General features: G+C 42.7%; 1 protein-coding gene across 10 annotated transcripts in view; it reads right to left on the reverse strand.

Annotated features, from left to right (window-relative positions):
• Positions 1-17,709, reverse strand: part of ctdspla (CTD (carboxy-terminal domain, RNA polymerase II, polypeptide A) small phosphatase-like a) — a 610,361-nt gene that overhangs the window by 151,123 nt on the left and 441,529 nt on the right. Inside the window, exon 1 of one of the 10 annotated variants that reach the window (XM_069914946.1) lies at positions 17,347-17,462. The exons of 8 other annotated variants lie outside the window; for them this stretch is intronic. Coding sequence is in view for 1 of the 2 variants with exons in the window: in XM_069914950.1 (XP_069771051.1) it covers positions 17,347-17,356 (10 nt within the window). In the remaining variant the exon portion in view is untranslated. Of the gene's footprint in view, positions 1-17,346; positions 17,463-17,709 lie in introns of those variants that run through there. One more of the 10 variants, XM_069914950.1, reaches the window with a different exon arrangement.

The raw sequence follows: 17,709 nt of genomic DNA on the forward strand, positions 1-17,709 counted from the left end.
GTGCTGGGATCATTGTTGTTTGTCATCTATATCAATGATAATGTGGTAAATTGGATCAGCAAGTTTGCAGATGAACTAAGATTGGAGACGTTGTGGACAGTGGAGAAGGTTTTCAATTTCTTCAGAGAGATCTGGACCAGCTGGAAAAAAGGAATGAAAAGTGGCCGATAGAATTTAATGCAGACAAGTGTGAGGTGTTGCATTTTAGGACAATCCAAGAAAGGACGTACACAGTGAATCGTAGAGCACTGAAGAATGCGGTAGAACAGAGGGACCTGGGAATACACATATATAATTCCCTGATAGTGGCGTCTCAGGTGGATAGGGTTGTAAAGAACTTTTGGCATATTGACCTTCATAAATCAAAGCATTAAGTACAGGAGTTGGGATGTTATGGTAAAGTTTTACAAAACCATGGATGCGGTTCGGTATGTACCAAAGACTCTTGTAAATTTCTACAGGTTTACCGTGGAGAGCATTCTGGCTGGTTGCATCACCGCCTGGTATGGAGGCACCAACTCTCAGGACAAGAAAAAACTCAAGAGAGTTGTTGAACGCTGCCTGCAACAGCACAGGCACCAGACTTCACTTTATCGAGGACATTTGGATGAGGCAGTGTCTTGAAAAAGCAGTCTCTATCCTCAAAGAGGGCTATGCCCTCTTCACTCTGCTACCATCGGGTAAAAGGTACAGGAGCCTGAAGACGAGCACTCAGCGGCACAAGGACAGCTTCTTCCCCGCTGCCATCAGATTCCTGAATAATCAATGAACCACAGACACGGCCTTACTTTTTGTGCCCTCCTTATTGTTGTTATTCCTTTATCTTTTATATTAATGTCGTAAGATGGTTTTACTATGTTTGCTCTATGATTGTTCCTGTAAAACACCGAATTTCATTTGGAGTATTGTCACCGAACTACAGGAAAGATATCAAGAAGATAGAAAGAGTACAGAGAAGATTTACTAGGATGTTGTCCAGACTTCAGGAACTAAATTACAGGGAAAGGTTCAACAGGGCAGATGTTCCGCCATACAATACGATCATGGTTGATCTAATTTATGACCTAACTCCACCTACCTGCCTTCTCCCCATATCCCCTAATTCCTCTATCATGTAAAAATTTATCTAACCGAATTTTAAATATGTTTAATGAGGCAGCCTCAACCACTTCCCTGGTTAGAGAATTCCAAACATTCACTACTCTCTGGGAAAAACTATTTTTCCTCGTCTCTGACCTAAATCTACTCCCCCGAATCTTGAGACTGTGTCCTCTTGTTTTAGTTTCCCTGGCCAGTTCAAAAAACCTTCCTACGTCTATCCTATTCATACCCTTCATAATCCTATATGTTTCTAAGATCTCCTCTCATTCTTCTGAACTCGAGCGAATACAATCCTAGACGATTTAATCTTTCATCATAAGTTAACCCCTTCATCCCAGGGATCAACCTAGTAAACCTCCTCTGGACCGTCTCCAAAGCCAGTATATCCTTCCTCAAATATGGAGACCAGAACTGGACACAGTACTCCAGGTGCGGTCTCACCAGTACCTTATACAGTTGCAACATTACCTCCCTACTCCTGAATTCAATTTCTCCAGCGATGAAGGCCAACATTCCATTTGCCTTCTTAATAACCTGCTGCACCTGCAACCCAACTTTTTGCGATTCATGCACAAGCCCTCCCAAGTCCCTCTGCACAACAGCATGCTGTAGTTTTTCACCCTTTAAATAATATTCAGCTCTTTTATTTTTCTTGCCAAAGTGGATAACCTCACACTTACTAACATTGTACTCCATCTGCCAGACCTTTGCCCACTCATCCAGCTTAACTATATCTCTCTGCAGACTCTCCACATCCTCATTACAATTTGCTCTTCCACTCAAGAATGAGGGGAGATTTGATAGAGATATTTAAAATTATGAGGGGGGTAGACAGAGCAAATGTAGACAGGCTGATTTGTGGGGGGGGGGGGGGGGCTGCTTTATGTTTCCTGTCTTCTTATGGCAATAGTAAAATTACATTTCCAAGCAGTGATGGTGCCACAGCAATGGAATCCGGAAAAATAGTATTAGTATTAGAAAGCAACTCCAATAAGCATTTACTGATTCTTAAGTTTTTCTTTTTACACAAGGTATGAATTGTTTCCTACAAAACAGGACAGAAATCTGTGGTCTTTGAAGAGCATTAAGTTCTCACTGAGTGAAAGGTAAAGAATAACCTCAAGGGATAACACTTCTAGTTTACAAAAAATAGCCACGCTGGAGCCGAAATCCAAGTCATTTCTCATTTAACCTTTTGGACCCCGGCCATTTTTAACCTTTCATCATACATATTCTGGACTGGGTCTGTGGGTACACTACAGTATGAACACCAGCGGTTGGGTATAAAACCAGTCCCAGAAAATGGGTTCGCTGAGTATATGGGGTTGTTGGCAGTTCCTGAAAAGAGGGACATGAAGTCCAGAGGGTTAATTTCACAATGAAGCTGGAGGGGAGGTAGTGAGCATGTGGGGAAGAAAACCGTTCCAACCCAGATGATTAAACTGTTCATTCTCTGTCCTTTTCACCAAAACTAAAGCGTCAATTCTCTCAAAGAAACAAAACATCAAGTTGGCAAAATAATGAATCTGATTATTTGCACGTTAACCAAGAGAAAGTTTATTGATTATGATGGAAGATTGTGGAATAAGGAATTTTATTGAGTGACAACTTATAAATGATTGTTAAACAGAAGACTAAAAATCCACCGAAAGCAATCTCTGCCAACACTGAAGGAACAAATTCCACAATACAAAGTTGAAGCCAAAATTCAGACTCCCTGAATGGGCCAGTCCATTAATTCAGGAAATATCAGACTCATACAGGCTTGAGTGCTCATGACAGGTCTGCACAATGTTCAAGTCCCTTGGATCAATGAGGACAACCAGGAACCAGAGAGTATTCCTTCCCTTGATCGCCAGCCTACTGAATGAATGTGTTGGGGTGGGTTACCACGAAACTGGAAAATGTATTCATTTGTGTATAAGTTAGTCAATTGCAAGAAGCAATGGGCAGATCTCCCAGCATTTCTCCAAAAAGGACAACACAGAGAGAAAGATTCTGTGATGCTGTAAATGGTTATATGGGGCTGCCATTTTATCACCAGTTCAGCTGTAGTTCAGTGGGAAGCATTTTGGTCTCAAGAACTGAAAGGATTCCTCGTTCAAAATCCCACTCCATATAACCATTTACGGAGCAGAAACAGGCCATGTCGGCCTTTCGAGTCTGCACCGGTTCACTAGAACAACTCCACTAGTTCAAACCTCCTGTTCACTGCCAATAACCTTCCAACCCCCTCACCTCCATGTATGAAAGTATAAACTTTGCCATGGAGGGGAGGAAGGGAGGAAATAAGTAGCATTCAATAGTGGACAATTTTTAAACTCGCTGGAGATCTGAGCACAAATCCAGGCCAACGGTCCAGTAAAGTCACTCGAAGACGAAGTACTGTCAGATGGATCCAACTGTTAGCAGGACCCAGGAAAACATAATATCGCATGGCATTAGAGCATAGAAATGCAGAGAAACGCTTATCCCTCAATCATTGGGCACTCAGACTAAATTGCAAAAGATGGTTGTGTGCAAAATGGCAGCATTTCCTGCCTTGCAACGATGATACAAAGGGATTTTATGAAGTGTTTCACTGGGTGAATCTGGTTTTATAGACTGTAATCCATCGTGGACGTGGACACAGCAGGGACAATGTCATCTCAATCACTCTTAAAATTCAGAGACAGACAAGAGTCAATCACCGGCCAGGAGTCCAATACCGGCCAGGATTTTGGGAGCAGGAAAAGGTGGGGGGGGGAAAGGCAGATTCTCTTTCCTGGGGACATTTAAACTTTAGACTCAAGTTTAGCAGTTTTGGATTCATTATTACTAAGATTATCTTTTTTTTTTAAAAAGATATATTCCACATCATTTTACTTGAAAACCATTTGCTAAAGGTGAGAGTCAAACATGTCTCTAATCAGAGATCCAGCATTTTGATTATCAGTCATATGATCTAACACTACTCTGCCCCACACATGTTGAAAAGGGACCACCAGGAAAGTTATTTTAATGCAGTTCTTTAACTAGTGACCTATCCTGGACAGACATCTCCTCACTTGTCAGGAAGGCGCAACAGCGACTGCACTTCCTGCGAAGACTGAACCGGGCAAGGCGACCGGCCACCATTACGTCACCCTTCTACAGGAGCTCTATCGCGAGTGTCCTGGCAGGCTGCAACACAGTGTAGGTACGATTGCTGTAGAGCATTGCATTGGAGGTCAATCCACGGGACCAGGAGCGGCAGAGAGAATCACTGGGGTCACCCTCCCCTCCACACCACCTCCACCCCCCCCCCACCCATCATTGACGAGATCTACCAAGATAGTTGTCTGAAGAGGGCTCTAAAAATCATTGAGGGCCCCTTGCACTCCACATACATCTACTTCCATCGGGAAAGAGATCCAGAACGAACAGAGCCACCAGGCTGAGAAACAGCTTCTTCCCAAAGGCAGTGAAAACACTGAATAACTGATGAATTGCTCATATAATCCCTCTGAAACTCTACTATTTATTTAACAATATTTATTTATTTTTATAAATGTACTGCATATAAATTGCTTGTAAATATGTGTGCGATGTCTCTATCTGTGTTTTTACACCGAGGACCAAAGAATGTTGTTTCGTCCAATTGTCCCGATGCAGTTGAATGATGACAATATTCAAACTTTCCTCCCATAGCAATGGATTGGCAATAAAATTAATTAACCCAATTACAAGAATGAAGGTTGCCATTAACTATGGGTGGGACAAAACAAACAATACAATGATGGACCAAAATCCAGTTTTTGTTCAGATCCAAAACAAGAGGCACAATTATAGAGAGTATCACTTCTTTGGCTTGACTTCGCGGACGAAGATTTATGGTGGGGTATGTCCACGTCTGCTGCAGGCTCGTTGGTGACTGACAAGTCCGATGCGGGACAGGCAGGAACGGTTGCAGCGGTTGCAAGGGAAAATTGGTGGGTTGGGTGTTGGGTTTTTCCTCCTTTGTCTTTTGTCAGTGAGGTGAGCTCTGCGGTCTTCTTCAAAGAAGGTTGCTGCCCGTCGAACTGTGAGGCGCCAAGATCCACGGTTGGAGACGAGATCAGCCCACTGGCGGTGGTCAATGGGGCAGGCACCAAGAGATTTCTTTAAACAGTCCTTGTACCTCTTCTTTGGTGCACCTCTGTCTCGGTGGCCAGTGGAGAGCTCGTCATAGAACACGATCTTGGGAAGGCGATGGTTCTCCATTCTGGAGACGTGACCCACCCAGCACAGTTGGGTCTTCAGCAGCGTGGATTCGATGCTTGCGGACTCTGCCAGCTCGAGTACTTCGATGTTGGTGATGAAGTCACTCCAATGAATGTTGAGGTTGGAGTGGAGACAGCACTGATGGAAGCGTTCTAGGAGCCATCCAAATTCTTCTTAAATGTTAAAATTGACCCCACATTCACCACTTCAGGTGGCAGCTTGTTCCACACTCGCTGTGTGAAGAAGTTTTCCCCCTAATGTTCCCCTTAAACCTATCCCTTTCACCCTTAACCCATATCTTCTGGTTTGTATATCACTTAGAAGAGAATGAAATCTACCAAATCTGACAAGTAATCCTCGTACAACAAACCATCCGTCCATAATGGCATGTTTCAACAGCTGTGAGGTATGTTTAATTACACCGCAAAGATTCCAGGCAAGCAAGCACTTGTGACCACTCCAGTCTACCAACAATTATGGCCTTGGAGGAATGTGTTATTTGGAATGTTTAATTCTGCTCACAGACCATCTCAAAGTAGGAATCAGCACTTGGGGAAAATGGGTAGACAGTCTTTCGAACATTACTGCAGAGAAAGAGGCCCTTCAGCCCTTCTACACTGCACCAAGCTATAATTCTGCCCAGTCTCACTGACCTGAATTCAGCCCATAGCCCTCCATACCCCTCCCATTCATGTACCAGTCCAAATTCTTCTTAAATGTTAAAATTGAGCCCACATTCACCACTTCAGCTGGCAACTCGTTCCACTCTCTCTGTGTGAAGAAGTTTTCCCCTAATGTTCCCCTTAAACCTATCCCTTTCACCCTTAACCCATGTCTTCTGGTTTGTATCTCATCTACCCTCAGTGGAAAAAGCCTGCCAACATTTACTCTGTCAGGACCCCTCATAATTTTAAATACTTCTGTCAAATCTCCCCTCATTCTTCTTTGCTCCATGGAATAAAGTCCCAACCTATTTAACCTTTCCCTGTAACTCAGTGCCTCAAGTCCCGGCAACATCCTAGTAAATCTTCTCTGCACTCTTTCAAACTTATTGATATCTTTCCTGTAGTTAGCTGACCAAAATTGCACACAATAGTCCCAAATTTGACCTCACCAATGTCTTCTACAATTTTAACATAACATCTCAACTCATATACTCAATACTTTGATTTATGAAGGCCAATAGGCCAAAAGCTCTCTTGACAACCCTGTCCACCTGAGGCACCTCTTTCAGGGAATTATGTATCTGTATTCCCAGATCCTTCTGTTCTACCACACTCCTCAGTGCCCTACCATTTCCCGTGTAACCCTCTTCTTGGTTTGTCCTTCCAAAATGCAACACTTCACACTTGTTTGCATTAAATTCCATCTGCCATTTTGCAGCCCATTTTCCCGGGTGGTCCAGATCCCTCTGCAAGATTTGAAAAACATCCTCACTGTCCACAACGCCTCTAATCTTGGTGTCATCTGAAAACTTGCTGATCCAATTTACCACATTATCATCCAGATCATTGATATAGATAACAAACAACAATGGTCCCAGCACCGATCCCTGAGGCAACAACACTAGTATGAGGCCTCCAGTCTGAGAAGCAATCATCCACCACTACTCTCTAGCTTCTCCCGTCCAGCCATTGTTAAATCCAGTTCACTATGAATACCTAGTGTCTGAACTTTCCTGACTAACCTAATGTTGGACCTTGTCAAAGGCCTTACTAATGTCCATGTAGACCACATCCATAGCCTTTCCTTCATCAATGTTCCTGGTAACCTTCTCAAAAAACTCTATAAGATTGGTTAAACATGACCTACCACTCATAAAGCCATGTTGACCACAACTCTGCTGACCATTGTGGGATCTGTGTGGAAGGAACCTTGGCGAAGAGAAAAACGTGTACCTATTTCACAATGGTAATTTCAGCAAAAATCAGTGGGTACAGGCATTACAGTCAAGATGATTATGTTTAATGAATGCATATCTGGTTTACAAAATGCAGGACGGTCAGGGTCAGCATTTAAAACTGAACAAGATGTTCAAAGGAAAGATGTTAACATCCTGGATTATTTAAAAGAATAAATATCAGTCTTTTCATCAAATTGCCGAAACAGACTTAATCAAAATTGACAATGCAATATTAGTGATCAACATGGCACCGTTAGACTCAGAGGGACACAAGAAAGTCAAACAGGTGTTGGCACCTGGCCCATCAAGCCTGTTCCACCACTCAATAAGATTGTGGACTCGGCTCCATTTACCCACCTGTTCCCCATAATCCTGAATTCCTTGACTATTCAAACATCTGTGTTTTAAATGCATTCAATGAGGCATCTTCTCAGGCTTCCTTGGGCAGAGTCTTCCACGGGTTTACCACTCTCTGGAAGAAGTGGTCCCCCTTTGTTTGTCTTAAATCTTCTCCCCTGGACCTTGTGGCTACGTCTCCTCATACGAGTCTCATCTCCCAGCAGAAATAACCTCCCTGCTTCTATCTTCTCTATTCTTTTCATAAGTTTATGTCTCTATTAGGATTTCCCCCTTCATCCTTCTCAAATCCAATGAGTTTAGTCTCAGGATCCTAAATCTCTAATGAGATAACCCCTTTGTTTCTATGATCTTGTTTACTGGGGTCTGAACCAGTGGTTCTCAACCTTTTTCCTCCCCACCCAGATACCACCATAAGTAATCCCTTACTAACCACAGAGCATCTATGCCATAAGTGTTCTGTTGTCAGTAATAGATTACTCAAGGTGGTATGTGAATGAAAAAGGTTGAGAACCACTGGTCTAAACCTTGAATATGTGACGTTGAAAGGGTCCAGGGGCCATGTGTACAGGTCAGTGGCTTGTGACCACAAACATCTCTGGTGAGATTCACATCAACACCAAATCAAGTCACAGAGCAGCAGCAAAGCTTCCTCAGCTCCGATTTCAAGCCTCAGCCTCTTAAGGGAGGCTGAGGGAGTGAGAATTTAGCTACTGATCCCTGTTAATGAGCTTAACTTTGCTTCACAAAACAGCCTTTTGGGGGGAAAATGGAAGCCACAGTATGTCCTTGTGTCGGCCAGTAAATAAAACACTAGGTAACAGGATTCCTCTTTGATGGCATTTGTTGTTGTAATTAAAGGTTCCGATATCAAACATCTCAGAAATTAGATTCTCAAAGCTACACGTACCTGCAACTTTGTTAATGGGATTCTAATCACAAGAAAAATCATTCAGTAATTCACCTTCAAAGTAAAAGTTCAAACACATCGCCCGCATCTACTCTCCCCCACCCCACTATGCCCCCTCCTTTCCACCACCAGTCCAAAGTGCAGTCAAGTCTCAAAAAATTTAATGCAACTGAAACAAAATCTAAATGCCTCAATCTTTTCAACCAAGGTGTATTTGGGATGTGAAGCACACGTTAGAGGCCAATCACGAAGGGCCTCAGATGCTAACGGTTTCCTAATCGTATCAGAGGTTCGGACCTGGAGCTCAGGCTGGTGTGGACTGGACTGTGTGTTGGCTGCAGAGTTTGCAGCACTGCTGGAGTCGCTGAAGGGACTCTCTTTTGCTTCTCTTTCTATGACTATAAGAGGTGCTTCAGCTAATTTCTGTCGATGGCAAATCTGACTGCCTCAAGGCAGGTGAAAACAAATACCATGTAATATGGCCTTGTTTTTATTACACGACAATAAAGGAATCTTGAATCTTATACCCGGAGGTTCCTTTCACTGCAGGCCAGGAAAAATTTGTTCTTGTCATTAACGATTGCGAATGAATCGAACAGGAGTCTGTGCGGCTGCAGAAGCTGGAGGTGAATCCACAGGCACTCAGCGTCTCTGGAGGGGCTCTCCTTTGTTGCTCTTTCTCTCCTAGTGTAAGGGGAGGAGGGCGACACTAATGGCGACTCTGTCTGCCTTACTGAATTCAAGAGGGTGCTGAGGGCAAGAAGGGCTCACCGAAGGGCCTGAAGCCTTCATGATCACGTCGGGCATTTGGCTCTGGAGCTTGGGTGGCCGATGAATCGAACAGGAGTCTGTGCGGCTGCAGAAGCTGGAGGTGAATCCACAGGCACTCAGCGTCTCTGGAGGGGCTCTCCTTTGTTGCTCTTTCTCTCCTAGTGTAAGGGGAGGAGGGCGACACTAATGGCGACTCTGTCTGCCTTACTGAATTCAAGAGAGTGCTGAGGGCAAGAAGGGCTCACCGAAGGGCCTGAAGCCTTCATGATCACGTCGGGCATTTGGCTCTGGAGCTTGGGTGGCCGATGAATTGAACAGGAGTCTGTGCGGCTGCAGAGGCTGCGGGAGGGCTGGATGCAAATTTATGGACATCAGTGACTCTGAAGGAACTCTCTTTTGCTACTGGCAATTTTATGTAATATTACATGTTCTGGCAACAAAGGGATCTTGTACCTTGAGATGTGGAAACCATCTCAGATTTTCACTTTCTTTCTCTGCAAAAGCATTAATATTAAATGGCTTCCACCATTGTCAGTGCTTGGTGAGAATAAATCTCATATTTCTGTGGCCCCAGTTGAGGGAGCTTGGTGCTTTGATGGAGTATTATTCAATCAATCGTATTGTGCAAAGCATGCATCGTCAAGCCTTTGCTGTCTGTCATTATTACTTAGCAGGAAATGGGCATTAGGAAATGCTAGAAATAGTGTTTTGTTGAAATGTTTATATACCGTGATGAATGTTAACTGACAAGCTTAGTCCTAGGTAGTAATTGGAACTGGGATAACATTGATAAACTGCTCAAATGTTAGAGTTATTTGTTAAAGGCTTGCTGGTTCGCTCAATATTCTGCAGCACACCATTCGGCCTATGCAGTCATGCCATCTCTTACAAGAGGTATTTAGATCTGCCGCACAGTAGCAGCCCCTTCCGGCCCACAACCCTGCACCTCCTAAATACACCCACATGACCAATTAACCTATGAACCCCCTATGTCTTTGGAACGTGGAAGGAACCTGGAGGAAAGCCATGCAGACATAGGGAGAACGTACAAACTCCTTACAGATAGCGCCGGAATCAATCTGGGTCGCTAGTGTTGTAGTAGCGTTGTGCTAACCGAGCTGCCCTAAGTTTTTATTTCTTCATTCACAGCCATACAATTTGTTCCTCTTCCAAGTATTTATCAATCATTTTTTTGCAATATGCATCCTTTACCATAACTTTCAGGCAATGCTTCCAGATCACAAAAAATGTTTTTGTTCGGAATGCAAATACCCATCATTTTTAAAGCTAAGCCGCATATTCCATTCCCTACTCAGCTCTTCTCTCCTGCAAGCAGATAAAGAACTGCAGATGACGGCAAAACCTCTGGTCTGTGGCCTGATTTGTTTCAATTGTTTTTAGTTAGGTTCATCAGATCAAGATTTTCAAAATTAATTAAAAAACTCCAACAAAATTTTAAAAAGCACAAATGGTGAAATGCCTTAAAAGATGTCGCAAATCAAGGCCACTAGATAATGGAGGGTTTCAGTCTTGCAACATTATTCAAGTTCTCTTAATGACTATTTAAAATATCGAAGAATGTCCTATTGTTCCGCACCAAAAGCTTTCAAAACTTTAGGAAGAAGGAAGTAGCGGTTAGTGCAATGCCTTTACAGCACCAGTGTTCAGGACCAGAGTTCGAATCGCGCGCTGTCTGTAAGGAGTTTGTATGTTCTCATCATGGGCTCCGGTTTCCTCCCACTATTCAAAATATACCGGAGGATGTAGGTTAATTGGGCGTGTTACTGTGCTGTAGGTCTTAAATTAAAAATTTTAAAGAATGAAAACACGCAAACCCATTCACTAATACACATAAGGCCTTCGGCAGTCAAGTAAGTGATTGACACAATGCTGTTAGACCACAAGATGAAAGGGAAAGACATTACCAAGTCTTTCCACTGAGATAATGGATCTAAATGGAAACAATAAAACCAGAGTGAATGTGGCAATCAAAGTGATTCTCAATCCATCCAGTCAGTTCACAGTTGGCAGCATGGGAATAAACAAGTCCAAGTGAACCTCATCCGGGGGACATTTATTTAAAAAAAACCATTGTTCTTTATTGATAATTCCAAATGAAGTCAACAGTCTTGCACATCACACAATGGATCAATTCACTGATCCATTATGGGGAATCACTTCTCCACCTCCTCATCGAACAGAGCTTCAAATTATAACCCCATTTTAAGGCAGTTCAGGAAAATTCCAATCCTTGCAGACCACTTTACTTTATACCCCACTCATTTTTGTCTCTTTAGCTGCATGTCAGTGCGTGGAATGCAACTCTTCCTCACGCTTCAGAATTAAATCATGGCAACCCTGTTAGAGAAGCCAAAGAGACATTATTCCTGTTCCCAGATTCCAGTGACAGCATATCCTCCAGCAACTTAGATCCTGCTTCTTACTCACCTATGGCATGTACTTCAATGTTTATGAAAAATACACATGATGACTCACTGTATTCAAAAGACCGGCAACATGAGCTCCACCCACGAGTTTCGCATTCCTCTGATCTTTTTCCTGCGGAAGCATGCAAAATTCTTCCTCTCCCCGCCCCCCCAAATATTTAGCCCCTTCTGTAAATCAATTCCATCATCCTTTCAATAGTGAAAGAATAGTCACACAAAAAAAAATCAAGGAAAATCCCAAAGCATTTTACAACAGTAAAGCATTCTACATCCAATTGAGAGATGCTAAACAGTTTGGGTGTGTATTTTTCTGGTTTAGAAAAATGAGGAATGGGCCGATAAAAATGTACACAATGATAAGGGGATGAGAGGCTTGACACTGAGATGTTTCCAGTACAGGGAGTTTCGAACAAGGGGGCAAGGAATTGGATGAGCATAGATCAGGCATGATCATATTGAATGGCAGAACAGGATGGAGGGACCTATTCTTAAATCTATTTTCTTGCGATCTTGTGTTTGGAGGGTGCTTGTCTTCATTGATCAGGGCATAAAATTATTTCAAAAAGCAAAGCACTAATGGTACAACGATATAAAAAAAAGGTAATAATTCAGATACAGCTGGAGGACTGTGTACATTTCTGATCGTTGCACCATGGAAAAGATATGTACTAGAGAGGGTACAGAGTTCAGCAGGATGTTGCTTGGAATGGAATGTATTAGTAACAAAGAGAGGTTGTTTTCTTTGGAGCAGAGATTCAGAGGAGTACCTGATTAAACTAAAATTAGAGGGGCACAGATGGGGTAGATGGTGAGAAACCTTTCTCTTTCGCAAAGCCTTAGGTTTAAGGTACAAGAGATTTAGAGGCTGTGCAAGGTGGATTTTTTCCCCCCCACTCTATTGAGAGATGGCAGTCTGGGTCTATATTTTTCTTGAGTTTAGTAAAACGATGGGTGGCTTCATTAAAATGTATACAATAATAAGGGGATGGCAAGAATCTGTGGCTGAAATCTGGACTGCATTCATTGAGGATATGTGGAGGCAAGTTTTTTAAAAAGTAATTTGACGAACACGAAATGCTTGAGTATTGGAAAATAGAATAATGGATTGTGTTTGATGGCTATCAAAGGCAGAGAGGGCAGGAAGGCCTGCACCAAGGCTGCACACCACTAAAATGTATAATAACCATGTTTTATTTTAATTCCAATCACCCCAAAATAACCCACTCTGCGGGAGGGACTCAGGGGGGTCAAGCAGCATCCATGGGAAATAAAGAAAGGTTAACATTTCGAGCCGAAATGCAACCAGGACTAAAAAAATAAATCCGTGCAACCTATTGGGTGAGTAAAGGAGCAGATGTATAGTGTACAGAATTATTGATATCGTCAGAATTAGGCTGCAAGGAGACAGACCACCACATTTGTTCTGACCATCAACTGTCCATCTAACACTGAACAACAAAACAACCTGCTGGAGGGACTCCGTATCGTGGAAAAAAAGAAACCATTTCAGAGTAGATCCCTTCATCGAGACCAGGTGCTCAGAGGTTGTCTTTTTGCTCCAGATTTCAACACCTACAGTCTCTCCTATGTACTCGGCTATATTAATCCTATTTACCTGCACGTAGTCTGCAACCCACTACGCCTTGTCAAATGCTTGTCCAAGTACTTAAAAAATTGTAGTGATCTCCCTCCACTACCTTTTCAGACAACGTTACTCAGACTTCCACCACTTTTTGCTCAGATCTCCATTGAATTTAATTTTAATTGAATTAATTTTTTAAAATCTAATTTTAATTTAGAGATACAGCACAGTAACAGGTTCTTCCAACCCATGAGCCCCATGCTGCCCAATTAGCCGAAAGAGCACGAGAGGACTCTGAAAATGCCGGCATCTTTATCTGATTTCTTCATCCTTCGCACTCTTCCCGAGACACTACTGCAGAAATTTACCTGTGGAATCATATTCTCAACTTTTTTTTTCCGCTTTTGTTCTATTGGGTTCTGATACGGGAGCTCAATTCTGCAAGAAACGGCAGAGAGTTGCGAACACCACTCAAGCCATTGCACATTCCCCTCCATCGACTCAATCTACTCTTCCCGATACCTCGGGAAAAGCAGCCTACATATTAAATGATCCATCCCACCCCAGTTACTCTTCTCTTTCCTTCCATTGGGAAGAAGACTCACGAGTGTGAAATTATACTTCAACAGTCTGAACTACATCTCTCCTTTAAAAAGGTAAAATGTAAACACTCTAAAGAGTGGGAAGGCGAAACAATGGACCTCACTATTTGAGAGCTACAAACTTGAAGGACACTTATAGCTCAGCAAAAACCAACCCACAACATCACAACATTTCATGATGAAATGTGCAATCATTTCATTTTTTTTTTAAAAAGGAAAGAACCAAAACTAAAAATGGTTTAAAATTGCAGAACAATTGTATAAAGTTGTTCGTGAAGAATACTAATGGAAATAAAAATAAAATTCTCCCTGCCATTTTGTGACAAAGTGATTTTAACCAATTCTTTTGGCTTCAAATTTACTCCATTAACTTGGCTTTATCACTGGCCAAACAATTCTGGAATCAGTAAAAGTGAGATATAAAATAACTAATCTTTTCTTTTAGCTGCATGCTACCATATTTGCAAAATCAAACAGGGTCCAGATAATGTGAAAGAAAGCAATACAGGGTATTTTGGTAAGAAGAATCAGAATAGGACATATGTGGTAAATGGGAGAGCATTGAGGAATACAGAAGAGCAGAAAGATTTAGGAGTAACGGTACATCGTTCCCTGAAGGTAGAAACTCACGTGAATAGGGTGGTGAAGAAGGCTTTTAGTATGCTGGCCTTTATCAATCATTGCATGGAATATAGGAGTTGGGAGGTGATGTTGAGATTGTATAAGACGTTGGTGCGGCCTCATTTGGAGTTCTGTGTGCAGTTCTGGTCGTCTAATTATAGGAAGGATATAAACAGAGTGGAGAGAGTGCAGAGAAGGTTTACCAGAATGTTGCCTGGGTTTAAGCATCTGGAGTATGGGGAGAGATTGGACAGATTGGGTCTTTATTCTTTGGAGCGTAGAAGGTTGAGAGGGGATTTGATAGAAGTATTTAAGATTATGAAAGGGATAGACAGAATGGATGTGGATAGACTATTTCCGTTAAGAGGAGGAAAGATTAAAACAAGAGGACATGAGTTAAGAATTAAGGGGCAGAGGTTTAGAGGTAACATGAGGGGGAACTTCTTTACTCAGAGAGTGGTAGCCGTGTGGAATCATCTTCCGGGAGAAATAGTGGCGGCGGAGTCAATTGTATTATTTAAGAAAAGGTTGGACAGGTATATGGATGAGAAGAAGATGGAGGGTTATGGGCATTGTGCAGGGAGGTGGGACTAGAAAGGGGTGTTGGGTTCGGTGCGGACTAGAAGGGCCTAATGGCCTGTTTCCGTGCTGTAATTGTTATGTTAGGGTATTAAAAAATTGAAATAGCGATCGGTCTGGCATGAAACAAAAAGGGCAAAAGCCTTTCTGAAGGGTAATTATAGCTTGCCTCGCTACCTTTTCTTTAAAGAATTCATAATTTCAGAAATAAGTACTTTATACAATTGTACAAGTCGCCAATAGGATCAACGTTTGATGGGATCAATAATCACCAGCTGTGATACAGTCTTTAATCTCCCCAGGAACACTTGTATGGATTATTCAGTAAATGCCAATTGAAGTACATTTTTCTGTAACACAGATACATAAACCAGTCGATGTTAACCGATACAGTTCTGATGAAAGGTTCTGGCCTGAAACATGAACCATTCTCTTTCTCCCGCTGATGCTGCTCAGGCCGATGAGTTTCTGCTCTTAACTATTGCACACTCACTTTCAGAACATTTCTTTCCTCTCTTCAAAACTAAAAGTGTGACTTTTATTTCAATCACTGAGATGGAAATCACCAATTCGCACTGAAAAGGGATTTCTAGGATGATTCCCCTCCACTCATTCTTACATGATGTGGGCATTTCCAGGAGAGGGCTCTCATGGAAATCTTCTTCATGATTTTTATTAACGACTTGGATGAGGGGGCAGAAGAGTGGGTTGGCAAGTTTGCAGATGGCACAATGGTTGTTGGTGGTGTGGATAGTGTAGAAGATTGTAGAAGATTGCAGAGGGACATTGGTAGGATTCGGAGCTGCGCTGAGAAGTGGCAGATGGCGTTCAATCCAGAGAAGTGTGAGGTAGTACACTTTGGAAGGACAAACTCCAAGGCAGAGTACAAAGTTAATAGCAGCAATCTCGGTCTTGAGGAGGAGCCTGAAAGTTGCCTCACAGGTAGACAGGGTAGTTCAGAAAGCTTTCATCGGTCAAGGATTGAATTGAAGAGCCGCAAGGTAATGATGGAGCTCTACAAAATTCTGCTTAAACCATATTTGGAATATTGTGTCCAATGCTGGTCACCTCATTATAGGAAAGATATGGAAGCTTTGGAAAGGGTGCAGAGATTTACCAGGATGTTACCTGGTTTAGGGGGTGTGCATTATGAGCTGAGATGAAGGGAGCTAGGGCTTTACTCTTTGGAGAGGAGGAGGATGAGAGGTGACATGATAGTCCTGATATGGTTGTGTGCACTGGCTGGCCCGCCCTCCTGGTGATATCCTTTCCTTGACTCCTCCCTGGTCTCCCCAGGCCATAAAGGTTGAGTCCCCTCTCCCTCTCCTCATTTTCCCTAGCCTTAACCCGGGCCAGCATTCTCTTGTATAATGAAGCCCATCAGTCTTTGTCTCCGCAATTATTGGGGCAACTGGTAGTGCCCAACAGTATACAAGATATTAAGAGGAATACATAGAGTGGACAGCCTACACCTTCTTCCCAGGGCACCACTGCTCAATACAAGAGGGCGTGGCTTGAAGGTAATGGGTGGGAAATTTTAGGGGAGATATTAGAGGAGCCCTAACCCAGAGTGGTTGGTGTGTGGAATGCACTATCTGGGTCAGTGGAAGAGACAGGTACAGTGGTGAATTTCAAGAGATGACCAGACAAGCATATGGAGGAATTTAAAGTGGAGGGTGGTGTGGGAGGCAGGGTCTAAAGGTCAGCACAACATTGTGGGCCGAAGGGCCTGTATTATTCTTTTTTTTAAATTTCTAATCACCTCAGAAGTAAAACATGAAAGTCTGCACGTGGTTGAAGTAAAATCACTGCTGGAGAAACTCAGCAGGTCACACTGAGTACTTTATAGAGCAAAGATAAAGATAAATAACCAACGTTTCTGGCTTAAACCCTTCATCAAGGTATGTACTTCCATCATATCATGGAGTTCTACAATTTTATAGATTTAAAATAGGCCCTTCCACTAAACCCAGCCATTCAGACAAAGGTGCCTTTGAGCTACTCACAGTTATCTGGATTTGGTTCATATCCCCCTGAACCATTGTTATTCATGAATATGCCCACAAATGTCTTTTGAACACAGTAATTGTACCTGCCTTTACTACCTCCCCTGGAAGCTCATTCCCATACCCACCAATGTGTGTGGAAAAATATTTCTTTTAAATCTTTTCCTCTCTGCTTCCCCTCTAAACTATGCCCTCTAGTTTAGCCTCCCCTGCCCTAGGGAAAAGGATTATGACTATCCACCTTACCTATGTCCATCAAGATTTCATAAACCTTTAATGTCACCCCTTGGCCTCCTTCACTCCAGGGAAAGCAGCATTAGTCTTTCCACACAACTCGAGCTCTCCCCTCATCACAGTCCTTGTGAATTGAATCTAATCTCCACCCACTATGGCTTCATCACATCCTTCATGTCGTCGGGTGACCAGAATTACACACGGTACACCAGTTGGTGTCTTGCACTTTCATAACGCCACCTCCCGGATCATGTCATCACTGCCCTGACTAATGAAGGCAAGCCTACTACATGCCTTTTTTTTTTAAGCATCTAGGTAAATACAAGCAGGCTTTTTCCACTGAGATTAAAGATTTAGACATACACCACAGTAACA

Source organism: Narcine bancroftii, chromosome 1 (genome assembly GCF_036971445.1).
Source record: "Narcine bancroftii isolate sNarBan1 chromosome 1, sNarBan1.hap1, whole genome shotgun sequence".
In the NCBI taxonomy this organism is placed as follows: domain Eukaryota; kingdom Metazoa; phylum Chordata; class Chondrichthyes; order Torpediniformes; family Narcinidae; genus Narcine; species Narcine bancroftii.